The sequence below is a fragment of the Microtus oregoni genome, unplaced genomic scaffold, assembly GCF_018167655.1.
Source record: "Microtus oregoni isolate MIOR12 unplaced genomic scaffold, Mior012 000001F_ref0000356, whole genome shotgun sequence".
Classification (NCBI taxonomy): Eukaryota; Metazoa; Chordata; class Mammalia; order Rodentia; family Cricetidae; genus Microtus; species Microtus oregoni.
In genome coordinates this window covers 75,738,812-75,766,237 of record NW_024543060.1, presented here as the reverse complement: position 1 = coordinate 75,766,237, position 27,426 = coordinate 75,738,812, and the positions used below count along the sequence as shown (strand labels likewise).

Below are 27,426 nucleotides of genomic sequence, written 5' to 3'. Positions count from 1 at the left end.
GTACAAATTGTCAGAATTAGATCCTATTACATACTTACACCAGAGGGTTTTTGAACTCTGGTACTGCCTATGAGTATTTAATCTCTTTACCTCTGTTTTTGCCATCTCTCCTTTCCCCTTTTTTGAAGTACAGGTCCATAGATGTCATAGACTCAAAAAAAAAAAAAGTAACTAAAAACCACATGTATTTTGAAGTGGAATTTGGGCAGGCTTTAACTTTTGGACATCTATATTTGAAGCCTCCCTTGGGGGGATGTTGCTAACATCTTAGTTTAAGCACACAGTGGTTTCTACTGGTAACAATATAACGTATTAGAAGGAAAACTCATCTTTCTGCCTTTCCAAAAGTAAGTTGTAAATCTCTCTTAGCTGCAGTTAAAATAAGATCAACTGACAAATGTAAGGTAATATCCTTTAGCGATTAGGCAAGATTTATGACACAATTTTCTATTTTTTAAAAAGTTCAAAGAAGTGATTTCAAAATTTCAAAAGTCTTAGGATTTAGCATATCAAGAATTAGGGCACTTCATTGTAATATGCATGACAAGTTCTGAGCATTAAAATTCAAACATGGAATTATTGCAGGTTTATATCTATGTTTTTAGTACATAGAGTTTAGTTCCACTTAATATTTATATTCTTATATATTATTACCATCAGTCTTTCAGCTAGTTCTTTGAACAGAGGGTTATGTGAAATTCCTGTACAAGAATAACATCAATTCTGTCTTCTAGAGTGAAAGAAGAAGTTGTATTCCATTTTAATTTTGGTTATGAGAGGCAAAAACTATGAAAATTTCGAAGATTAAAACTACAGGTCATTTAACTAGCCATGTTAAGTTTAATATCAAATAATTATACTTATTTAGTTTTTTTCATATTTCCATTCATGAAAATACAATGATAAAATCCTATGAGAATTTATAGAATATTTGCCTTGTGTGAGGTTTGTCACACAAAGCATGACTTTCCCCTTGTGAGCAAAGAGTTCAGGGTCCCAGGCATTCACACATCAGTGACATGTGGTGACAAACACATGCCATCACAAAAGTGCAGTCTGGTTTTAGAGGAACAGCAAATGAGTTAGAAACGAATCATATTTTACCTAAATACTAAAGAATGAGTTGAAGCCATAGATCAGATGCCCTAATCAGTAGGATCAGTGTCCAAAACGACTTGGATCTGTGAGAACAGCATGGTATTCCCAAGAAAACAACTCTATTGAAAGAGTTAAATAAATATATTAGAGAATGTGGGATTTTTTTTTATGTTACCTGTAAGAACTTTGACGTGACTTAAGTGAGTCAGTGGTTTTAATCAGAGTAAAAATTAACCAATACTTTTCACACCGAACTTTGTTCTGTGAATACCTTTAGAAAAATATAGGACAATTATCATATAGAAGCTCCATCAGCTGAGTATAGATCAATGAAGCACACTTTAATATAGTTATATGGATAATTACAGCTCTTAAAAACTTTCTACAAGTTTCATAGACCTTGGCAAGTTCATGAGCAACTAAACTGGTGCCTATGAAGCTCTCCTTGTAAAATTCTGAGATTCCCCTCTGGAGTAGATAGATTGGTCTGCATAACTGGCTTAGTTGCTCTAGATCACAACTCCTTTTTCAGGTGAAGATAATAACAATATCTACCTACAGCCGCTGTAATGATCATCTATAATAGAGCAAACCTTTGAACCACTTCTTAATATAAGCAAATTTCTTTCAGTACATTAATATTTTACTTAGCATTTGAAAATGTCAATGTTTGTTAAAAGTTTGAAACTAAGTTACCGCCCTCTTGGTTCAAATGCTCATTTAAAATAACATTTCATTTGTTTATTGAGGAATTAGTTTGTTCTTATGAGAAGGGGGGGAGTAAAGACACAGGTGTATGAATAACTAATAACCATTTTAACCTAAAGGATGAGGCTATAAAAGTAAAGAAAAAATATAGGAAAATGCAATTAATTATTACTCAGGTAAAAAAAGATGTTTTCATTTTTACCATAGAATATAGTTAAGTTATGAAAAAAATTGAGCATGAATATTGACTATTATAATGGCTTGCAGTTTTAAATACTGATGTTCATTTACATAACCACTGACATGGGTAGACTTTTGAAGCTTAAGTACAACCAATAGTAATTTTGGCATGAGCCTCCACTGTTTCTCCAGTAGGGCAAACGCAACTCAAAGAACATCAAATATGTTTATGTAAAGCCTTGTTTACCATTGATATTTTCATGGTAAACTATCACAGAACAAACTATTCTTGAACTTTTAGTGTAAGAAGGTTTTCTCACAGTTTTTTTTCTTTGATAAAATCAACAGCTGCCACGGTGAAACCCAGCAATACCTTACTTTTTAATTTGGAAGTTCACTCCTTCCATTAACTTCTTCCTTGGGCAATATGATTGTAATACATATGATTGTAATAATAGTTTTCTTTTAATCTTCCATGAGAAAATTACCATACCCTTTAAATATTTCTTGAATGAAAGGTTTCACTAGGCATTTTCCTTCCATTTTAAAGAATACTGAAATAATAGATTAATTTAGAAATATTTGATGAATACAAATATTACAATTGGACATTGATAATTTATCATTTACCTGTGTAAAAAGCAATACATGTAAGGCAAAACATCATGACAGCTATAGTGCAATCCAGTGAAAAGAGAATTGTTAGCGATAGTGACAACTACCAACTACAGCTGTGTACTTCTTTGAGCAAAAATTTAAACAATTATTAGTTTGCACAATATAGCAAATCGATCTGCCTAAACATACATAATCCAACAAGAAACATGATTGTTAAAATATTATGATATTCTGCCAGTGCAATGATCAAGGCAGAGGCAGAAGTTGAAAATTTCGTGATACATACGATTTTTCCTGTGATTATAACTACAGCAAACCAGATATGGTAAAGTTATCAAGTTCTTAACCCTGGGAAGATTACATATTTGCATTTCCTTTTCTTTCCTATTAAAGTTTGATAAACAAAGCTAACATAACATTAACCGAAATTTTTGTCTAAAACAGAGTAACAAAGTGAATAAACAATTCAACATTATTATGGTATTCATTATTGATAATGGCAGCAAAAATTTTCATACATAGTTTTAATTAAAACTGTATTTTAAAAAAGTTTATTTTCAAATAAGATGGTTTTAGATTCATTAATTTATGGTTAACATATCCTTATTTGTCAAAACTGTAAATTTATGGAAAGTTAATTCTTTATTCATATTTCTTGATAGACTTCACGACTTATTTCTTTTAGTGCTTAACGTGTGGTAAAAGAAATCAGTAGCTAAGAATTTTGGGCTAAGAGAAATAACTAAGAAGATATTTTAACCTATAGCTTGTACTCAAGGAATATTGATTCAATACCATCACTACTTTAGAAACATTTTGATGAATCAGCACTTAAGTGAAAAGGTGCTACCTTAACCTCTCCTCTCAGTGACATTCTAAAAGTGTCCTAATCAGCACTATACACAGGAAAATCAAGGATTGTACTAAATGTCTTCAGGCTGTTCTCTCAACCTGGGACACCTGACCCCCTTATAAAGATCCACAGTCTACAGACTTCCACGTCAAATTCAGAATTTAATTCTGTGTTGCTCTTATAATTTGAAATTTGTCTAAATCACTGAAGCATGGCAATCAATCTGGCAGAGCTAAATAGAGATTCTGTGCAGAAGATTTTTAAGGCTAAATGTTATTCTATTTTGTGATACTCACACACTCAATATTTGAATGTAGCACTATATTTGGGCTTGCTTCAGCAGTTGAGTACACTCAGTCACCTGATTATACCCAATACCAAAACAGAATTTAAAGATGAATGTTTGAAACCTCTAAAATTCATATTTTGCCTGAAAGTTAAAAAGCATAACTTGCTCTATTTCTTAGGTAATTAACCAGGCAATTATTCAGCATTAAAATTTTATATAGTTTATATATTTATATATTTGCTTATAGTCCTATTTAAACCTTATTAATTAAGAAAAATGTTGTATGATAAAATACACAGTCAATTAAATAACAAAGTTAGTTTTTCAGGGATATAACTATAGTATTAAAATGAAAATTTATTGAGACATTTTTGTAACATTCATGTAGAAAATATGTTAATTTATAAAAAATCAAAAACTTGTGATTAATTGTGTCTTAAATCTATAGTTTATTGACTTAGGCAAATTAAACCACCAAGGTCATTAAGTAAATATTGACGCATGGTAGTTTACCTTTGGTAAAAGTAATAGAAAGTTTATATAATTGTATAAGAATACAATGATTTGGGATTTTTTTTTTATTTTGATTTGGCTTGGTTTTTGTTTCATTTTGACCCAGGCTTTCCTAAGTAGACTGAGCTGGCCTTTATCCTGTTATACGTCTCAGTCTTTCCTTCACCTTAGTCTTCCTCTTCGGTCTCCTAAATGTTGGAGATTGACTGGCACGTGCCAACACTCACGGTTTCCGTTTTAGAAGTCAGAAAGCAAGGGTCAAGGAAACAGTTCTGCGAAGTTCTACTATATAAGAAAACAATTTTAAGTCAGCCCCGCTTTCAAACTAAAAAATACTTAATTCTACAAATCACAATGCCTGTCCCCAGGATATATGGATACAAGGTGGGTGTTGCCAAATCATTAACACTTTGCAGTCACTTAAAATTTCAAATCGATTTTCAGTTTTCAAGAACTCTTTGCTTTTAAACAAATCACTTTGAAGTTAGGCACCGGAAACCAGCAACAAAATTCACTTATTTTAAAGATGTATTTTGCCTATTTTACTTGTTTTAACACCAATAATTTTGCAATGCTATCATGGTTATGCTTTTTGAACTTTGCATCTACTTGCTATGAATCAGAAATTGGAGAAAGGCCAGTCAATTTCCAACCCCATTGGAAGATTATCAGTTCATCTACAAAAGAATTTACTATAAGGACATCCCCTTGATCCAACGATGCCTCTGAGGTGACAATCTTTTCATGTTGTTCATACCACATTTGAGAGTCTGTTATCTTAGGGCTACAATTGCTTGAAGAATGTGACCATTTGTCTCTTATGTTAAAGATGGCTTCACCACAGGTTCCTATGTTTTGGATATACATTTCGGCACGTATTTTGATTTTTTTTTCTTCTAGGTAAGGGAGCGACTGAGAGTTTCTTTAGAAAGAATCTCTGCCTTGGAAGAGGAACTAGCTTCAGCTAATCAGGAGGTAACACACCAAACTTCCCTCTTCGGAGGTGCACTATTGCTAACATGCTGCCCCTTGTGTTACACGTTTGCTTTCATTAATTCTGTCACGAAATCGACCACATTCTGTCTATGTTGCTGAATGCCACCCATTGAAATGAGTTGCCAGAGGCCTGGTTTCTGGTTTCTGGCTGTTCAGATCTGTCACCAGGAGACCAAAGAAAAACCACCAATGTCTAGGGAGATGGCTATTTAGAAAACCAGTCCTAAAAATAAGTAAAACAACAACCCTAAAACTGGAATTTGTGTCCAGTTCCTCTTAAACTTTGAAATGCTAGAAATGAAGTAAATAACTCAGATAGACACATGCATCCAATTCCCCTCAGACTCTCCCTGTTTTCAGGAAGCATTGTGCTCAAGCCTAAAGGCACCACTGGATTAGCATCCCTGTGAAGATTCAAAGACATCATTTAAAATCACAGCTTAAGATTTAAAGAGCTAGGACCCCAACAGACCCAGACCTGCTCAGCCCTTGTACGTGTATGCCACAGCTCCTGTGAGTTCCTGTGTGCTTCAGCTGTGCTGTTTAGAAGGCCTTGTTGCCCTGGAGTTCTCCCAGAAGCTATTGCCAATTGATAACTGCTTGCAAATGAAAACATTAGTTTTCTCTAATGCAATCTCACTGAGTATACAAACAACTCTTAAAGACCCATGCCCAACAGTAGATGCCCAACATAAGATGAGCTAAATGACATTCTGGGAGAATTTTTTTTGTCTCATAATGTGCTTGATGGGCATTTTTTTTTCTTTTACTTTTCTTACCCTACAAGCCTTTTGCTTACATACTATTATTTACCATTTTGTGTCTTTATGAGATTCCTATGTGTGTGTCTCTTAGTCTTTACGTATTTCTTGTGTTTTCTCTTGCCCCTTTGCTTTTCTGTACATTTGTTTTGTTCTTTTTGTACATTTTCTTTAATTTCCTTTTTATTTTTCCATTTTCTTTTTAGATGCCTTTTTTTGTTGTTTGTTTGTTTGTTGAAGAGAAAGTCAAAAAGAATGAAAATTTAAGTTTGTGGGGAGGTGGGCAGTATTTGGAAGGCGTTGGGGAGGGGCAACCACAGTAGAGTATGTTTTATGAAAAAAATCTACTTTCAACAACAAAAGGATAAAAGATTTAAAATGTTTTTTCTTTACAAGTATTCAATTATTATTTTTTGTATTAGTAAAATTGAATAATTAGAATATAGTCATGCAAATACAAATTTGGGTCCTTATTAGAAAATCAAACAATAGTGTCTACATCTAAATTTATGTTTATTTGCAAGTGCACTTGTTGAAGTTGATCCTCATAATTTTATAACTGGTAGTGAATATAACAAAATAGATAAGCATATCTTCCTGAAGTTTCATTAATTTTAAATGTGATACTCTTAATACTAAGTATTAAGAATTTCTAACAAAATGATGTGTTCACACACATTTAACTAAATTCTTTATTTGTTGATGTTTTTCTAGTATTAATAGAATATTTCCACACATTTAAAAAACAGAATAAATTCTATTTACTTCACTTGATATTGATTCTTTAAAATAACTTAATTTAAACAAACTCATTTGTTTATGCTTTTCTTGGCTCCAGGTTTAATAATTAAAGCCTTGAAAATAGTGGACTTTAGCTAGAAAAGCGTCAGCATGCAGGAAGTTCTTGCCACACAGGAATAGTGTGAAATACCTTGGTTTCTTAGCTGTTGCTGTGATAACCTTCCCAGACCAAAGCAGTTTGAAGGAGAAAAGGGTTATTCTAGTTCACAATTCCAGGTTCGTGTCCATCCATGTGGGAAAGTCCAACCAGCACAAGTATAAGTATGTAGTTGACTTCCATCACAGTCAAGAGCAGAAGTCAACAAGTGGATGGATTTGTCAGGTCACATTCCCTGCTCTTACACAGTTCAAGAGTCCCTTCAGAGGGACCATTCTCTGACAACACATTGTAACGGGAGAGACATCACTTTTATTTCCTGAGTTTCAGATGGCAATAGTACTGTTCAAGAAATATGGGATTTACTCAATCCCTGAGATTAGAAGAAATGAGAAGTCAGAGAGAGTTCAGATTGTGAGATATATCTTGACATATTCACACCTAAGTGTACTTATCAGTATATACAAACAAATAGTTCCTTCTATATCATTTTATATGACTCATTCAGCCCTATTTTCTCTGTGTCTCTTGTTTGATAGCTCTCATTTTCTTTCATCTTGTCTTCTTTTCCTCACATGAATTAGTCTTGTTGACTTAGAGGGTCTTGATTTCTTAGCATCCTCTATTCCCTCTGGCTCTTGCCCTTTCTGACTCCTCCAGGAGTCCCTGAATACTTAGGGGAGAGGTTTTTATAGACATTCCATTTAGGCTTGGCTGTTCCAAGGTCTCTTACTCTCTCTAGTTATTGTCTGGCTGTAGGTCTCTGTATTTTCCCATCTGTTGCAGGAGGAAGCTTCTCTGACGATGACTGAAATAAACACTAATGTATAAGTATAAACCAGAATGTTGTGAGGCATAATTTTATTGTTACTTTTTTTTTAACAGTAGAATTTGGTTTTACCCTAGATCTCTGGGCAATCCAGTGAACGGTTCTTGGTAACTTAGTCAATGTCAGTTATGGGTTCCATATCACCTTAAGTCAAAACAGATATTGGTTGGTTACTCACACAAGCTGTGTGTCATGGCTGCCCTAACATTTTGCAGTTAGTACACCATGGTAGATCACAGGTTTTGCATCTGGCTTGCACTTTACATTTCTCTTTTGTATGCACAGTACCTTTTTGTACCAAAGAGGAAGAACATGGGTGTGAAGGCTTTATATATGCACTATCTGGACTTCTCTGTGTTCAATTAGTTATAGACCTGTTGTGTTCAGCAATGGGGCCTTGCCAGCAGTTTTTGGATAGTCTTAGAAATAGCCTTGACTTTTTGGAGGTTCCTATAGGCCTGTTTGGCCAACAACTCAATTAGATATAACCACTTCCCAGTACAGGAAACTTCATTTGATGACAAGAGATGACCAGCTGGGACTCTCTCTCCCTCATTATTTGGCAATGTCCTTCAGATATCAGTTTCATATGTATATATTTTAAGAAGCTCTACTCTATTTGGTTTTTATAGTACCCTTCAATTTTCTTTAATAGTAGCAGTAACTTCCTGTATTCCCCTCCCCCATCCCTATCACCACTTTCACTTTGCTACTGTCCTCCCATTTCCACCTCTCCCTTCATCCATAGCTATCTATTCTAATTTCCCTTTAGTCCTGTACTCTATACCTAAGCTCAGTGTTTCTACAGATTGACTGTACTTGGTCATCACTGACTTAACAGTTAATGTCCACACGTAAGTAAAAACATATAATATTTGTCTTTCTGGATCTGGGATATCTTAGTCAGGATGATATTTTTTTCTAGTCCCAGCCATTTACATGGGAAATACATGATTTTGTTTTTAATAGCAGTGTAATATTCCCTAGTATAAGTGTTCTAATTTCTTTATCTGTTCATCTTTTGAGAGAAAAATAGGCTGTTTCCAATTTCTGAATAGAATAAACACAGCAGTGATGAACATAGTTAAATAAATATTTATTGGTAGGAACAGGCATTCTTTGTGTATATATCCATATACACAAAAGTGATATATCTGGATATTGGGATAGATCTCATTCTGTCTTCTTCAGGAACCACCACATTGTTTTCCACAGTGTCTATACAACTTTTCACTCCTACTAGCAATGAAGGAGTAGTGCCCTTACTCTATGTCCTTGCCAGCATTAGTTGTCACTTGTTTTATTGATATTAGCCATTTTGACAGGTATAAGATAGAATCTCATAACAGTTTTGATTTCCATTTCCCAAATGGATTAGGATATTGAATATTTTGTGTTTCTCAGCCATTTGAGTTTCCTCTTTTGAGAATTCTGTCTAGATCTGTTTGACAGATCTAATTTATATTTAAAACAATTTAATTCATATTTTAAATTTATAATTTATGTCCTATATAATTTATAAATTATGTTACTTATTTTCTTTATCTAGATTTTAAATTATTCATATATTTTAAATATTAGCCCTTTATCAGATGTATAGTTTCTAAAAAATATTTCCTCTTATGTAGGCTGCAAATTTGTCTGGAAGAAGTGTTCTTTGTTGTGCAGAAACTTCTCAGTTCCATGAGGTCTGTCTTTTTATTTGTTGATCTTGTGCCTGGGCTAATGGTGTTTTGCTCAGAAATTCTTTTCCTGTTCTAATGATTTCAAGATTATTCGTCATTTTCTCTTCTATCAAGCCTAGTGCATCTGGTATTAAGTTGTCTTTGATCCATTTGGACTTGAGTTTTGTGTACGGATCTAATTGCATTCTTTTTTATGTTTTTATTTATTGATTTTCATTGAGTTCTACATTATTCTCTGCTCCCTTACCTGCCTCTCCTCTCCCCTTCAACCCTCTCCCAAGGTCCCTATGCTCCAAGTTACTGAGAAGATCTTGTTTTTTTTTTTTTTTTCTTCATGTAGATTAGATCTATGTATGTCTCTTTTATGGTCCTTATTGTAGTCTAGGTTCTCTGGGATTGTGAAGTGTTATGCAGACATTAAGAGACCCCGGAGCCCAAATTAATTGCATTTTCCTATGTGCAGCCATCTGACTTGACCAGCACCATTTGTTGAGAAGGATATCCTTTTTCCAGTGTGTATTTCTGACCTCTTTATGAATATTGTCAATTTGTGTTTGAATTTCGTTCTTTGGGAAAAATCGATAAGATTAATGAAAGTCTATCCAATTTAACAAAAGGCAGAGAGAATAATCAAATTAACAAAACTAGAAACAAAAAGGAAAACTTAACAACAGACATCAAGAAAATCCAGAGAATCATAATAATATGCTATAAAAAACAAATACTAGACCAAACTGGAAAATCTAAAAGAAATGTATATATATATATATATATATATATATATATATATATATATATATATCACTTACCAAAGTTAATATTTGTAATCAATTTAAATAGAAGCAGTCATTAAAAGTGCCCCTGCCAAAAGTAGCCCAGGACCTGATGGTTTTAGCACAGAATTTTACCAGACTTTCAAAGGACCATTAATGCCACCATTCATCAAATTATTTCACAATATAAGAACAGAAGGGACATTGTCCAATTCGTTTTATGAAGCCACAGTTACCCTGATATGTTTTTTTCCTCCTGAAAATTAATGTCTTGAAACTTAACTCCCAGTGATGTTGCAAGGAGGTGGGGCATAGGATTAGTGTACTTATAAATGTGATCTCTGAATTACTTTGCCCTTTCAGGAAAAAAAAAAACTCAATAAGATACTTGCAAATCAAATCCAGGTACACATTAAAACCATCTACAATGGCCAAGAATACTTCAACCCAGGGATGCAGGGATGGTTCAATATACAGAAACCAATCAATGTTCAAACTGAAAGTCAAAAAACACATGATCTTTAAATTAGTTGTAGAAAGGGGCTTTGAGAACATGCAATACTCTTCATCATAAAAATACTGCAGAGACTAGGGATAGAATACATGTACCTAAACATAATAAGAACAATTTACAGCAGTCCTATAGCCAACATAAAATTAAATGGAGAGAAATGCAAATCAATCCTACTAAAATCAGGAATACAAGGTTGCCCACTCTCTATATCAATTCATATTGTTATATTCATATACTACATCTTACTTATGATTATGTATCTCCCAGAATCCTCCCACTAATCTGACAAACCCTCTGAAATCACACTTCCCCATGGAAGCTCACCTCACTAAAGAAGCCCGTTAGGATTCCTGGCCAACAACCAGTCATTGATCCCTAGTTTAAATCTCTTAGGCTCACTAGTTCAACATGTGTTTTAAACATTCAGCATGAGAGCTAGCATTATAACTGCCTGAGCCTAGGTCACTGTTTCCCAGACAAGAAAAATATACCTTCTGCATTGATATTTATTTCACTCAATATATTCACATGAACCCTGTGATGATATGTTTGTCAATTCTTTATCTTCACCCTACAGAAAATAGTTGAGCAAACCTGTGCAGAAAGACTAAGATTTAACTTCAAAATCCTTTATTGTGATATTTTATTATTATATAATGTAATTTATATACAGTGCTAAGTTATGAAAACCATTTCAATGAGAGCAAATCTATGATTACGGAAATACAAGCAAGTTTAGAATAACAGATGATCCTGCATTGGGAACAGTCGGTATGTGAGAGGATGAAGAAGATGGGGGTGGCAAGGTTGAGAGAAATCAGGTTCTGTAGAAGTCTTGAAATAATACTAAAAGCACATCTTGTATGTGTCCAATTTTTAATTGCAAAACTCTTTATGGTATGCACTTTATACACTTTTCTGTTAAAATAGGAGATCAAGTAGAGTAAGACCGGAGAGTTCATATAATGTGATACAGTTACCTAAATATTGTGTCCTATTGATTACTGTAGGAATGTCGTCCCGTTCAAACAAAGGACAATTGTATATTTTTCAAAGATTGTATTAAATACTGGACATGACTAAAACAAGGAATTAGCACTTCAATCGATTCATTAAGACTATAATCTAGTGTTGGAAATAGATTCCTTACAATGCAGTTATAATGATGAAGCATTTAATGTAGTGAAAATATATTCAGGAAGACAAAGTTCTGGAGATATGTGCTGGGGGTATCAATGGCAATATATGTAGCTGAGATACCCTTTAAAATTGCAAATGTGATGTCAATTATAGTATACTATGAGAAATACAATGAAAATAAAATATGACAAATATGAAAGTTAAAGTATGTTCAGAATGTAGCAATGTTAAAAAAAGAAAAAGAAACTAATTTTACAAGTAGAAGTGGGGAAGGACAGCGATTGTCACAAAATATTATGAATACATATGCACAAAATGGAAATCTGTTGAATTATAAAACCTCTCTATATAGGGGAATTGTGTTCTTAGTTAACACTGAATGTGTTCTCCAGGTTGTCATCTTTAAAACTTGCCTCTAGATTACGTGGATCAAATAAGTGCAATAAAGTCTTTCTTTCTTTTTCTTTTAAAGTCTTTCTTGTATGGTAATTTTTGTTGTAGCTTAAAATCAGAAAGCCGCACAAAACTTACAAAGCAAGTACAAAGAAAAATAGATTACATCCTTAAAAATGTGTTTGCTTTAATGGAAACCCATATACTTATTAATTATTTGATTGAGCCAGACAAAATGGATCATTCAGAAGTACCTGTAAAACTTGCATTGACAGGTTAATTTGCAGGGAATACAGAAACAGGCATATTGATTTTAAAAAGCTTTCCACATAACTGCATTAAACATAAAAATACTTAGCCTGTTTAGCTGCAAACTGACTGTGTTTTTAATGTACATTTTACCCTCTACATGCCCATTCTAGTCACTTAATTACCAACTTTCAAGTAAATTTTTCTTAAGAAAATAAACATTCCGTTAGCCTTTTCTGCTGTCTTATTTGACTTATATTTCCCCAAAGAGAAGGGAAAGGACTTGTGAATTAACTTCCATCATCATTCAGAAGCATGGAATCCAAAGGGAGAGAGGAGTGAAAGGGATCAAATTCATTTTCAAGTGAGAAGCGTTCAGTCTATTGATTAGATAGAGCCATTGCTTTACGCCCATCATTTGATAAAATCGATCCCGTGAGCTGGATTAAAACCCAATACTCTAAGGAATGCCTAGATATGTATTTTCAAAAAGTAAAAAGGTGGATGATTGCTAGCTCAGGCAGTAACACAACTTAGAACTTAAGGGAGAACCTGGAATGAGTCAGAGAACTCTAAAAAGAATCAAGCAGAGCCAGATGGTGGTAGCACATCCCTTTAAACCCAACACTTGGAGGCAGAGGCATGCAAATCTCTGCAAGTTTGAGACCACCCTCAAGAGCAGGCTCCAGGGCTGTTAGGGTTGCCTAGAGAAAATCTGTCTCAACCTCACCAACCTCCACCAAAAAAACAAAAAACAAAAACAGAAAAAAAAAACAGAAATCAAACAGAGACAGGAGAGGAAGAGAAGAGGAAGTAAGTGCTGTAAGTGATAATGGAGGATTGGGTTATACTTTGTCTATACATCAAACATTTCGTCATAGCAGGGAGGACTGTCTACTGCGTGATTATTGTGACATGGTTACGACCAATCACAGTATATGCTTGAAAAGACCGCTTCCAATAGTGATGACCAAAAAGAGAACAGCTGGGAATATGACTTATGAATCAATTAAAAGTTTATATAAATTAATTACAAGTTTTTATGACTCAATTATAAGTTTATAAAGTGGAGATTTGGAAAATTCATTGTTTAAAATAATTTTTTTAAAAGAGGAATTAAGACCGAAGTTGAAGCATTGAGAAATATGATTTCAGAGTTGAAAGAAAATATTTCTGATCAATGGCAGAGGGAAGAAAAACAGAACAAAGTAGGGGGCAGTACTGATAGAAAAGTCAGTAGAATAGAACCTTGGCTTTGTTAAAGACACAAGTAAGGAGGTCGTTCCACTGATGGTGAGCAAGGCATTGTTTGAAGAATAAGGAAGATGAAAGGATTTCATAAGAGTCATTCTACCTGAAGAGACCAACTTTGTCTCCTAGGAGAGGCAGGAACAACATGAAGAGAGTATGTATTAAATGATAAGGCAATGAGTCATCTATGCCATGCAAGGGCATTTCAGTACATGATTGCAGACTCATATGGAGTTCTCATAAATTTTCTGCAGCAGACCAAGTGAAAGCTACAGTACTTTAGTCAAAAACAGCATGGAATTGTCCCATCTTGTTTCCTTATTCATGTCTATGAAGTTATTTAATAATTAAAGTAAAAGATACAGATATGAATACAATGTGTTTTCTTTGATGTTAGTCAACTAGAGTAAAGGAAGAAGGGAAATATTTCTCCAAAAATTCATAACTTTAGCCAGGTGGTGGTGGCACACGCCTTTAATCAATCTCAGCACTCAGGAGGCAGAGGCAGGCAATCTCTGTGAGTTTGAGGCCGGCCTGGTCTACAAGAGCTAGTTCCAGGACAGGCTCCAAAACTACAGAGAAACCCTGTGTCAAAAAAAAAATTATAACTTTAAAATCTTATAAACTTATTACATTCACACATGTTTGAAATTTAAATTGTTTAAATGAAAGTTAAGTAGCAGAAAATGACCCAGAAAATTGTGGGTAAAGAGGAAAACTGTAATTTTTGATGAACACTTACTTAGGTTTCCTAAGGCGTTTTTCATTCCAAACTCTCTTATCTGCAAAATTTAAGCAATGTTTAAGCCCATTTTCTCTCTAAATTAAAATTTCCATACCTGTAAGGGAAGTCTCTGAGTCTAGAAAAGCCACAGAAAAGCTCAATGACTGGGCTTTTCAACAAAACCACTTCCCCTGGCTGACCTTTTTCAAACCTCACTTTGGATCTTTTCATTCTAATTACTTTTGATTTCTGTGCGATAAAACTTGATTGAATTCTGTATGTCTACCATCTCTCAGCAGAAATGATTATTCTCATAAAGGCTTTCAAATTTCCTTCATGTTTTGCTAAACCTTTTCTGGTTGATTAGCTTATTCATCATTAAAAAATCATATTGGTGAATCCCTTACAAACTCTAAGTTAATATTCTAGCAGGAAGTGAAATACTGTAGTTTGCATATATGTAAATGTGACAAGATACACTGTTTATTTAGTGAACACAGAGTTTGTATGTGACAATAGCACCCAGTCACACTGAAACTTAACTGCTTAAAGACAATGTAAAACTTAGAGGCTAAAGTTATGTTGCCTTGCAAACATATCAGGAATGTGGTTTTCCTGTTGGAATTGCCTCTATTTTGTTTTTTTAAAAATGAATAGTTATTAACTTGTCTATTTCATAAAAAAAATGAATAGTAATTGAATATATCATTTTTTCTTATTGGCCAACGTAAAACTTCAGCTTTGTTAAGCCAGCAGTTGAAAGTTCTGTAACATTTTACTATGCTTCTAGGTTATTATTTGTGATGATATTATATTATAAAGATCAATGTAGAAACTGTAAAATACCCAAGTTATTATCATTGGTAGATAATCCTTTCCTTTACTGCTGCTAAGTACACATGTCAGTAAAATAATCTTTTCCAAATAAAATCATATAATGTCTATCTTCAAACACTATGTGTTTAAATTTAACATAGAAAAGAGAATTGAAAACTGACTTTTCCTACGTTTATTCTTTTGATCATTTACAGTATCTGTGTAATTAAACTAAGAGGGAATTTCAAGTTGTTTAGTGATGTGTAAGACCTATGGAAAAATCCATTTCAAACACTTTTTGGCATTTACCCTATTTCAAAGATACTCTGTTATGAAATCGTAAAAGTGCCTGTACTCATAGTCATAGTCATTTTTGTTTTATCTTTGCATGTGATATATTTAATAGCTTTTATTTCCTTTTCTATTTTTAGTAAGATTACATTTAATATTCAATTTGAATATACAAGTCACAAGCTATTAAATTTTACCTATATGTTTATAAAAATATTATTTTTAAAATAAAACAAGCTTAATTCTTCAGTAGAATATAAAGAAAGCATCAGGTTGGATAGTAACAAAGAGCACAGTTTTGCTCTGGAGATAATTTTGGAAAATATTAAATTTCTTCTAAACATTTTAAATGAAATGATGAAATTTAATAAGAGAAAAGGTACAAAGCCAAACAAAGTATAATGAGATGAAATACTACACTGAACTCAGAGGATTCAATTTCGTGTTCTAGATCCAGCATGTCCAAACTATGTCACACTTGATAATTTATTAAAATCTTTTGTTCTGTTTTCTCATTCCTTATAAAAGAAATATTAATAAATACAGGTCTACCTAGTATTTTATCATGATTCTGGATAAGATGATATATGATGAATAAATTAATATACTAAAGTTATATTGCTATGATTGCTCTCAATGGCCAATATTAAATATTAATGAAGACAATAGGAATACGTTTTCTATCCCCCTTTATTTCAGCACAAATATAAAATAACATTGATTAAAAAGTATTCAAGTTTAGAAGACTTTTTATTAGATAAAATGGGTTCTTCTCTAGTTAGAAGGATTCCATGGAACTATATATGCTTTATGGATGATCTTGAAATTCAATTATTCATGAATTTGGTAAAAAGTTATTGGGGGAGATTATTGTGTTCTGAGAATTGTGCTATGAATTCTACATTTCCCTAAATACATACATTTTTCATCAACACAATTAGCCTACAAGCAAAATCAAGTAATTACTAGCATTATGAGAAGTAGGACAATTAGCTTTCAGAAACAAAGTAAAATATTCAGAGTAACATTAGTTATCAATAGTGATTGAAAGTTAAAGTCTAACAATAGACATACATATAAAATAGGCATGACTTTATAAAGTATAACTTCATTTATACTAAGTTCTTTAAATCCATCGTAACACCTTCCTACTTATTTTCTATGAATTATTTCAAGGTTCAGAAATTCTTTTTAATAAAAGCCATATAGTTGTATTAATTTTAGTAATAATTCAGATATTAAATTATGCAATTTAGCCTGTTTGTAAAAATTGTCCAATATTGTATAAAAAAAAGAAAGTCTTTAAAACATCCATTAAGGCATACATATTTTTTTAAATTTTTTTTATTTTTTAAATTTATTTATTTATTAAGGATTTCTGCCTCGTTCCCGCAACCGCTTCCCATTTCCTTCCCCCTCTCCCGATCAAGGCATACATATTATGAAACAATTTGGGAAACTTTAATGAGTAAATTATGTATTTTTTCACCATTATCATTTCTCTTTCCATAGAAAGAAAAAGTGTATCGATTGCTTTATTTTTAACTAATATTTAATTAGTGATTAAACTGTGAAAGTTCCTGGTAGCCAAAAATATTATAGTTCAATCAACGTTTTAGATACTATTTCTGCAAGAATCGTTTCTGTTTCTGTGGTAAAAGAGACTGACCAAACTTGGCTTGGGGAGCAAAGGTTGATTTTAGCTCACAATTTGAGTTTGCAATCCATCACTGCAGGAAATCAGGATGACAGGAATTTGAAATAGCTACTGTGTGATATCTGGGGTCAAGAGTAAAGGGAAGCTAAAGCAGAATTGCTTAAAACTATTCAACTTCCTTGGCTCGACACCTACATCATTCAGGACTCAGTCCATGAGATGATACCATCCATGCTCATGGGGGACTTTCCCAACCCAATTAACTCAATTAATAGAATCACCCGTGATATGCCCACAGTCTAAACTAATCAAGACAACCTGTCCTTGAGATTCTCTTTATATTTGATTCAACATTGTATCAAATTGACAATTATAAGTAATCATCACAGCCCTCGATTTGTGGTAGAAGTATGTTCCAATGAACTCATAACAAATTAATAATATTAAAATCGAAGAATGATTATCTCTTATGTAGAGAATATTACAAGAGACTATTACAAAGTTTCCATTCTCAGAAGATTTCCAATATGGCATTTATACTAAACATATAATCATTATGATCAAAATGCCAAGTATACTGTTAAGTCCTAGTAAGTCAGAAACCATTTGACTTATTGTTTGTTTGTTTTATTTTGTAAGGTTTTATGGATCATTAGATCAAGTGACCATAAACATTTTCTGTTACTAATCAATGTATTAGGTACCATGTTCTAGCACAGTCTAGCACAATTATTCCACCTGTGTAATGAAAGCAACTGTGAACATGCACACTAAAGAGTTGTAGTCCTTTTCCAAAAGTAGCTCATTTGAAATAATTGATTATCATTTTTATGCCAGAAAATATTATCATCATTTTATCTTTTAACTGTTCAAAAATAAAAGGTCATTTTTTTTAGCTTGTTCACAATGTCAAAATAGAAATATAGTGTAGAATACATACACAAAATGTGAAAAAGAAAGATGAATAGTTAGGGCTAGTCAACACTTCATATGAGCATATTAGAAGAAAGTGATTAATATAATCGGGCATCATGTGCAATATGTCTGATTTGATGTTTTTGTGAGTATATGCTATCTTGAAAAGAGAAGGCTAAACAGAGAGAAAGTCACAAATACAAGCCAAAGAAGAAGGTAGTCCCCACTCAGAGTCTCGGTCTTCCTTCCCACAATGATTCTCTCACTTCCTTATTTCTCTGGCCTTAGTTACCCCAGATATAATAATAGAAATCACCTTATAAGGCTGTAATGTTGAAATGATTCTCAGAAAAAAAGAACCTTTCAATAAATATCACTGTTGATAATTATATTGGTAATGTCACTGTTATCCCGGACAATATTTTGAATATTGTTTAGGCTGTTTCCAAAAATAAAGAACAAAAGAACCTCTGCCAAAATGGGATTGTCTAACTAGCAATTTCTTGGGAACAGGAAACGGGTTTATTGCTCATTGTCTTTGAATTTTATTTTATATTTTAACCATGAAATAAGGTCATTAACACCACTCTCTGCTCTCTTCCCCTAGTGACATTTTGTCACATAAATACATTTTAAAAATGACATGAAGGTAGAATTAAAATGCATTCAAATGAACATAGCACATAATAATTATCACTGGAACCAAAGCAAACGAATTACTTTTAAAAGGAATTGTTCAGAATAATGGGCCTAGCATGCTTTTGTTATTTCTAAGGAAAGAAATAAATGAATAAATCCTTTTCATCACCCCGAGTTGCTTCTTACACGCAGCAAAGACTAATGGATGTTGTTTCTGCTCCCAGTGATTTTCTCCAGTAGTTTTCAAACCCACTAAATGATTTCTTTCCTTTAAGATACTTATGTTCGCTGAATAGGATTGAAAAGAATAGTGCTAAAACACAGCCTGTTACTCTATCACTTCTGCCTTGATTGGGAAACAAAACCAAAGAATAACCCAAATGCCATTTTACAGCATTTACTACGTCTGGCTGAGGAGGTCATTCTGTAGGACACTGAAAGGGAAAAGACCGTGATCAGCAAACTTTTGTTCGCAGAGGTTGTCATGAATGTGACATTTTATATGGTGCCACTATTTGTTCATGGGACTGTAGTGCAGTCAGTTATAAAATAGAAGGTTCATTCTAAACCATCGAAGTTTCTTATAGTAAACCAATCATAGTTGAATAAAGAGAAGACAGGATTAGGCTATTGTAGACTTAGTTCTTTTAAGTTTAATAATTAATATTTGCTCCAAGTATTTTATAGTTCATAACACACGAAAAGCAAACTATGAAAGAACTCTTGCTCATATCATTTAAAAATAAATATTTTCTGAGACTCTTAAAGCCGGGAATCTTATTCAAAGAATATGCCTCGTGCTTGCACAGTGGTCAGCCTTGACCTCTTTAGACTGTTTCGTGTCTCTAAGCATAACCTGCTCTCCACAGTTTTTTGCTTTGTTTTTTATTTTGCAGGAGAAAGTTTCATGTATAATCAGTAGTCTTCTTGTCCTTAGCTAAAAGCAAAACCACCACAACAAAGTTTATTCTCTGTAGATTCAGGATATAAAAGGATCCATTGGTGTTCTCAAGGAGCGTAGCTGTGTAAAGATGCCATTTCTTTCTATTATATTTTCTAAGAAGTACTTTATAATAATAAAGGTATCTAATAAGTTCCATTTTTTTTCAGTTTCACTGGTAAACAACAAGTTCACTTTTTTAAAATAAGAATCTGTTGTATTCTTCATGAAGGTGATGAATTACTAGCCAAAGTGCCCTCTTGCAGAATGAAGAACAAAGCCCTATGTAGTTAAACATCTGTAGCTATATAGCTCCCCACCTTCTCAGTATTCAGCATTGAAGTGTCTACACTGTTCATCCATTCATTAAACATTTGGTGTAGAACTTCCCTGCCTCTTAGTACCTTCATGGATCATCTACCCTTCCTCATTTTTTACTTGCTTATTTAAATTTTAAAGTGAGCTTTCTCTTGATAGAGTATAACATAGATACTATTAAGAGTGTTTCCTAGCTGTATGTGATAGCATATTCCTGCAATACCAGCATGGCCAAGCAGGGGAAGGAAGATCATGACAAATTTAAGCCTAGCCTGGTCTACATAGTGAGACCTTGTTACAAAACATCAAAAAGTAAAATAAAAACGTGTGTTTTCATACCTCTGCTGCATTTGGAAAACTACTTAAAGCTTTATTTTCTCTTTCACTCTCCAAATTAATCTTTGCACTTAAATCCATTACCATTCTATTCATTTTCTACTACTAATCTTCCATTTTACACCACTCTTAGTCCAGAACTCACTATAAATTCTTTCCTGTGCCTTAAAATCTCCTATTAATTATTCTAGCCAATTTTAATTATGTTTTGTTTTCTTTCATTAGATTTATTTACTTTTATTTTATGTGTATTATGTAGGCATGTTTTGCCTGCCTCTGTGTCTGGTATCCACAAATGTCAGAAGAGGGTGTCAGATCCCATGATAAAGTTATCTGGAATTGTGAACCACCACGAAGGTGTCAGGAACTGACCCTAGGTCCTCTCTAAGAGTAGTATGTGCTTTTTTGTTTTTTTTTTAACCACTGAGCCATCTCTTCAACCTTAGTTCCATTATGTTTAATATAGCCCTTTACAAACTACTGGCAAAATCTCCAGTTTTTAATTTTACTTATACTATAAATAAAGAGTAATTATTTCAATAGCAGAAAAATGGTAACTGGGTGTGAGAAAATATCATTAAAGTAGTGATTAGGTGAACAAAATAGTATGGCAGAAAACTTCAATTTAATGTGAAATTCTATACTTACATGTTAAAAGCCCAGTTGTTCTTAAAATGACTATTACTGAAAGTGATTCTCACATGTATCCACTAAAATAAGTGCATAATTGATATTTTATTGATCCTGAAATAATTCCACCTAAAATATTAAAAAGGAACAAATTTAGAATTTCACAACTCAGTGCTTGAACAATATTATTTTAAATGGCTTTTTAGGCCTGACAAAATGGTGGGAGAGTAAATGCACTTCCCACCAGCCCCATGGCCTAAGTTTGATCCTATCCCTGAGATCCACATGGTAGAAGGTGATTACTGAGTCCCACAAGCTGACCTCTGACTTCCACACTGGTAGGGTACCAAGTGTCTGCACCCACAAATATCAACACACGAGATACATAGATACATTTTTAATTGTTAAAGGAAATTTATTTATTATTGTTAGTTAGTTTGTTTGTTTATTATGACTATTAGAATCCGGTTTTAGGAAAAGCAATTCTGTGTCTTTTCCTCTAAATGAAACCTGTTCAGTTGTAAATGTGGCAATAGGTAATCTCACACTCTTTGCAGGCAAGATATGTCCCACTCATTGAGCCCCAGAAACAGTCAGATAATGTACTTCTGAAGGTTAGCACTAGATTTTATGTGTATAAAAAGTATAGGGCCTGGTCAGCCAAAGCCAAATGTGAGAGAAATTTTAAATAAGTATTTCTAGGAGAGGTAAGGTAAGTAGTAAAACATCAAGGCAACCAAGAAGTGAACCTGTTCTCAAATATAAATTGTCTGATCTCTCATTAAGTTATATGGAATGTTTAAATAAGTATACCATTCATAAAAAAAAGACTTTTTTGACTTGATAGGAAAGACATTCTCATTGTTAAACTTTATATTCTCATCTCAAGTCACTCACTGGAACAGCTGACTTTCACAATCTACCCACAATTCCTGAAATATGGGTGAAATAAACTGGTACCGGTGAAATATAGGTGAAACTGATTAATTTACATAGATTGCATGAAAGTGTTTACACAATCTTAATATGTCTCTGTGTTTTTTTTTTATTTCTCTTTTTCCTTCAAAACCAAAGATTCAAAGTGAAATGGTGACTGGTTAGGACTCCAAATTCTGTTTGAATATATCTCAATATTTAGGATTTTCCAAGTGTATATAACAACCCAGACCTAAACACTAATTGCTTCATTAAAACTCTCCTGCTAACTGTTTCTATTATATTTTGCTTTTGTTTATTGTGCTCTCAGTGTTATATAAACTTGGAATTCAGCTAGCATTAGAATATATATCTATGTAGAAGCTAATTATGTGTTGGTATGGTGATACATCTTATGTCTCACTCCTAGAATTTGAAATAAAAATAGATGAAATGAATCACTGATAATCACATGGGTATACATCCTGAAAATTGCTGTGAAATCAGTAAAGGAAAATATGAATTTAAACTCTTAGCGTGAAGGTCCCTGTAGAATAAGCAGTGGGGTTTCATGTGGATGGAGCTTGATTTAAAAAAAAAAAAGGAGTTTGGAAATTTTCAAGATTAGTTTAAGTGCTTAGAGGCCATCTAAAATTTATAAATTTAAATTAAAATAAAATAAAATTAAAATGCAGAATAATTTAAATATCATGATTTTTTTAACTATGAGAACTCCAGACATCTTCAAGCTAGTTTTTAAAGACATATTCCAAATTGTTAGCCAAAAGTTAAAAAGTATTTCTATTAGAACCTAGAGCTATTGTCCTGACTTAGGGCCTTGAGTACAGCCTCAATACCCACTCAGGCTCTGAACTGAATGTCTATGGCAGACAAGGATCTGAGGGTAAAAAAAAATAAATAAATAACTCAAATACATTGCTTCTGCACGTTCTTTAATTTTTGTGCAAGGGGAGAAAGTGGGGTGAAAGGGCACAGAGAAGAAAAGGGGGAAGAATAAGAAGAAGAAAGAAGAAGGAAAGTAAGGGGAAGAAGTAGGAGAAGAAGTAGCTAGAAGATGAGGAGGAGGAGAAGGGGAAGTAAGAAGGAGACTAAGGGGTAGAAGAAGTAGCAAGGAGAAGAGGAGGAGGAATGAGCAGGAGGAGAAGGATGAAAAAGAAGATGGGCTGATCTCCCTGTTTCTAGTTTTTTTTCAGACATAGTTGGGAAATTCCATAGGCATGGACAAGGATAATATACATGACAAAATCGCAAAAAGGACAGGTAGAACCTGACAAAACAGTACTCCAAAACAGGTGGCAGGACTTAGAAAAGGCCAACATGCAAAGGGAATTACCTGACATTTCAAACCATTCCATAAAGTTTCTAGAGGTCCCTGAATCCTAGATTCACCAATTCTCCTCATCCAATCTCTTTTGTGGGAACCAGCTTTGAGGGTACCGAGATGTGTTTGTTGGTAGAGATGGGGCATGGTACCATCCTACTCTGGGCCTGTCTTCTATAGACATTTCTATGTGGTCTGTTAGCGGGTAATTTTGTGGGACTGGCTACATGCAAATTTGACTGTTAGAACAAAGAGTGGGTGTTATTGCTCTAAGGGCTTCATGTTGGAGGGGTAGGAAGGAAGATCTTTCCACTGCCTGTGTAGAGATTACACTGCTGAGGTGTTTTGGTAATGAATTCCATTTTGAAGGGAAGAATCATGGCATCACAAGGTTTTTATAGATATTACAGCGACTTTTCCAAAAGGCAAGTGTTCCTGTAGTCCTGAAAAACAAGTGCCCCATAAGTTATACACTGCGGGTCTGCCTTTATGATCTGCCAGCTGTACATTTACTGTAGAGTCTTGTGGGCTCCGACAAGATTATATTTCCAGGAAAGCATTTCAGTAGTTATTCAAAGATGCTGAAACATAATACATAAAAATATCGAGCACTAAATGGATCATATGTATGTTAGAAAACTGTCTGTGATAAATTGCTTCCTGTAGAAGCAGATTTCAGTGTGTAGTGGTTTTTATTTTTTTCTCTCTTTAGGGCCCAGCCACCCAGCTCCCGAATAAATACATAGAGACTTATTTTTAATTACAAATGCCTGGCCTTAGCTTAGCTCATTTCTAGTCAGCTTTTCTAACTTAAAATATCCCATTTCTCTTTGGCTACATTTTGCCTCTGGACTTTTTATTTTCTATATCTTTCTTTCCTTCCTACTCCATGGCAGACTGTGTGTCTGGGTGGCTGGCCCCTGGCATCCTCCACTCCTTCTTCTTTTCTTGCTTCTCACTCTTCTCTCTCTTCCCTAGAGTTCTATTTATTCTCTCTCCCTGCCAGCCCCATCTGCAAGTTAGGGAGAAAAGGATTTATTTGACTTACACTTCAACATTGCTGTTCATCATCAAAGGAAGTCAGGACAGGAATTCAAACAGGACAGGAACCTGGAGGCAGGAGCTGATGAAGAGTCCATGAAGATGCTGCTAACTGATTTTCTCCTCATGGATTGTTCACCTTGCTTTCTGATAGAACCCAGGATGACCAGTCCAAGGGTGGTACCACCCACAGTGAGCTGAACTCTCACTGTCAATTAAGAAATTACTAATTAAGAAAATGCCTTACAGGCTGATCTTATGTAGGGATTTCCTTAATGAGGTTCTTCCCTCTCAGATGACTCTAGCCTATGTCGACCTGGCATAAAACTATACAGCACAACCCTGAATTAAAATAAATAAATAAATAAATAAATAAATAAATGAATGATGGGAAATGTGAGACATGAATGTGTGTTTTATACTAAGGCTAATTTTTCCTCTACCAGTGAGCCTATGAAATTAAACATGTAATGTTGTACCCACCATTTCATGGTGATCAGAGAATTTGCCACTCCAAACTAAGAGAGTAACAGACTCTGTGTAAATCTAAACCCCAAATGGAAAACATTAGTTCTAATGCGGGGAAGTTACCTTGGATGCATGTCCTGCCACAGTGCTGTAGAGGATATCTGATCAGGGCATAGGGCATTCCATATCTACTTTTACCAGGTATAGTCTATAGTGCATGACCGCTCTCCCATACTGGATTTGTTCACAAATGACTTTATGGAGTGCAAAATCCAGGATTTTCATGATGCCTTGGCTACTATAAGTTCTTTTGGTTTTCTTTAAATTAATTAATTTACTTTTTAAAAACAAACGTCTACCTTCTCTCATTTTACATACCAATCCATGTTCCCAATTCCTCCCCTTCTCCCAATCCCTCCAACTTCCTCCCCACCCAACCCACCATCCACTCCTCAGAGATGGTAAGGCTTCCTATGGAATATCAACAAAGTCTAGCACATTGCCATGAGGCAGGGCCATGTTCCTCCCCACTATATGTAGTCTGTGCAAGGTATCCCTCCAAAGAGAATGATTTCTAAATGCCAGTGCAAGCAGTAGGGATAAATCTTGGTCTCACTACCAGTGTCCCTAGACTCTCTGCCAGCCATGCAACTGTCGCCTATATTCAGAGGGTCTAGTTTGGTCCTATGCTGGTTCCTTCCCTGTCCGGCTGGAGTTGGTAAGCTCCCATTAGCTCAAGTAAGCTGTTTCCATGGGTATCCCCATCATGGCCTTGATCCCTTGGCTCATATTATACCTCCTCCCTTTCATCTACTGGACTTGGAGAGGTCAGGTAGTGCTCCCATGTGGATCTCTGCATCTGCTTCTGTCCATTGCTGGATGAAAGTTCTATGATGACATTTAAGACTGTCATCAGTCTGATTACAGGTCATGGCCAGATCAGGCACCCTCTCCACAACTGCTTAGGATCTTTGTGGATTCCTGGTAATTTCTCTAGTGTCAGGTTTCTTGCTAGCCCCATAGTGACTCACTCAATCAAAACATCTCTCTCTTTTTTTTTTGCTCTCCATCTCTGTCCTTCCCTGTCTCAACCATCTTTTCCCATTCAGTAGGATGCTTTTTTTGTCTTATTGACTGTGTCCTTTCCTATCCAGAAGCTTCTCAGTCTCAGAAGGTCTGATTTATTTATTATTGGACTCAGTGTCTGTGCTACTGGTTTTATATTTAGAAAGTGTTCTTCTGTATCCATGTGTTAAAGGCTATTTCTTATTTTCTCTTCTATGAGGTTCTGTGTGGTTGGATTTATATGAGGTCCTAGATCCACTTGGACTTGAGTTTTGTGCATGGGGATAGATATGGATCTATTTCCATTCTTCTATATGCTAACAGCCAGTTATGCCAACACCATTTGGTTAAGATGCTTTCTTTTTTTTATTATATACTTTTCACTCTTTTATCAAAAATCAGGGGTTCGTAGGTGTGTGGATTAATATCCGGGTCTTTGATTTGAATGCATTGTTCTGCCTGTCTGTTCTTATTCCAATACCAAGTTGTTTTCATTACTGTAGCTCTATATAGAGCGTGATGTCTGGGATGGTGATGCCTCTGGAAGTCCCCTTATTATACCAGATTGTTTTTGGCTATTATGGACTCTTTGTTTTTCCATATGAAGTTGAGTATTGTTCTTTTAAGGTTTGTGAAAAATTGTGTTTGAATAATGAGAGGGATTGCTTTGAATCTGTAAATTGCTTTTGGTAGGATTGTCCTTTTTGGATTTTCAAGACAGGGGTTCTCTGTAGCTCTTGTAGACGATGCTGTCCTTGAACTCACAGAGATCCTCCTGCCTCTGCCTCCCCAGTGCTGGGATTAAAGGCATGAGTCATCACCACCTGGCAGGGTTGCTGTTTTAATTATGTTGATCCTCCCTATCCAGGAGCATGGGCACTCTTCTCTATTAAGATCTCTCTGCAGTGTCTCTAACCAAGCAGGTTCTTTGCCTAGGGATTTGAGGCTGTTTGAGACCTTCTTTTGATGGTTAGGTAGAAGTAACTATCTCTAAGGCTTTGCATTCTGTTCATGTATAAGGTTAGAATTTCATGGATGCTTTACTAATAACAGATGGGAGAGTGTGTTTTAAAACCTCCACAAAGTTATCATGATCATTTCTCTATGCTATGTTATGATTGAGTAGTTTCTTAGTCTCACTGTTTTCAATATAATATTTACAAACAGTTTTTGCCACATACTTGGAATTTTCCCTCTAAAATGATTATCAGTTCCTCACATGCCCATATTAAGGATTTTCTAAGTCTAATTCTCACAGTTTGGTTATGAGTTATTCTAGAATTCATCTCCATCTTCTGACTTTTTTTTTTTTTTTTTTTACTCTGGTCAGTCAAGAAAACCCATACCATACACCAAATACTTTTCATGGTATTTCTTTCACTGTATATCCATTCAAAGCTCTTACCTCTGCTTTACATAAAGTATTGAATAATTTATTCCAATCAGGGTCTTAGCTGTTTTATAATAAGCATAGTCTTTCCTGCACTTCCGAAATCTAGTTCCCCATTTTCTTTCTTTCTTTTTTTTTTTTTTTTTTTGGTTTTTTTCGAGACAGGGTTTCTCTGTGACTTTGGAGCCTGT

At 34.3% G+C, this 27,426-nt stretch overlaps 1 protein-coding gene across 25 annotated transcripts in view; it reads left to right on the top strand.

The window, feature by feature from the left end:
- Ppfia2 (PTPRF interacting protein alpha 2) overlaps positions 1–27,426 on the top strand; it is a 346,500-nt gene that overhangs the window by 210,622 nt on the left and 108,452 nt on the right. For 23 of the 25 annotated variants that reach the window (XM_041668226.1, XM_041668357.1, XM_041668327.1 and 20 more), the window contains one exon: positions 5,160–5,234. The exons of the other annotated variants lie outside the window; for them this stretch is intronic. In XM_041668226.1, coding sequence (XP_041524160.1) covers positions 5,160–5,234 — 75 coding nt within the window. The remainder of the gene's footprint in view (positions 1–5,159; positions 5,235–27,426) is intronic. 25 annotated transcript variants of the gene reach the window in all.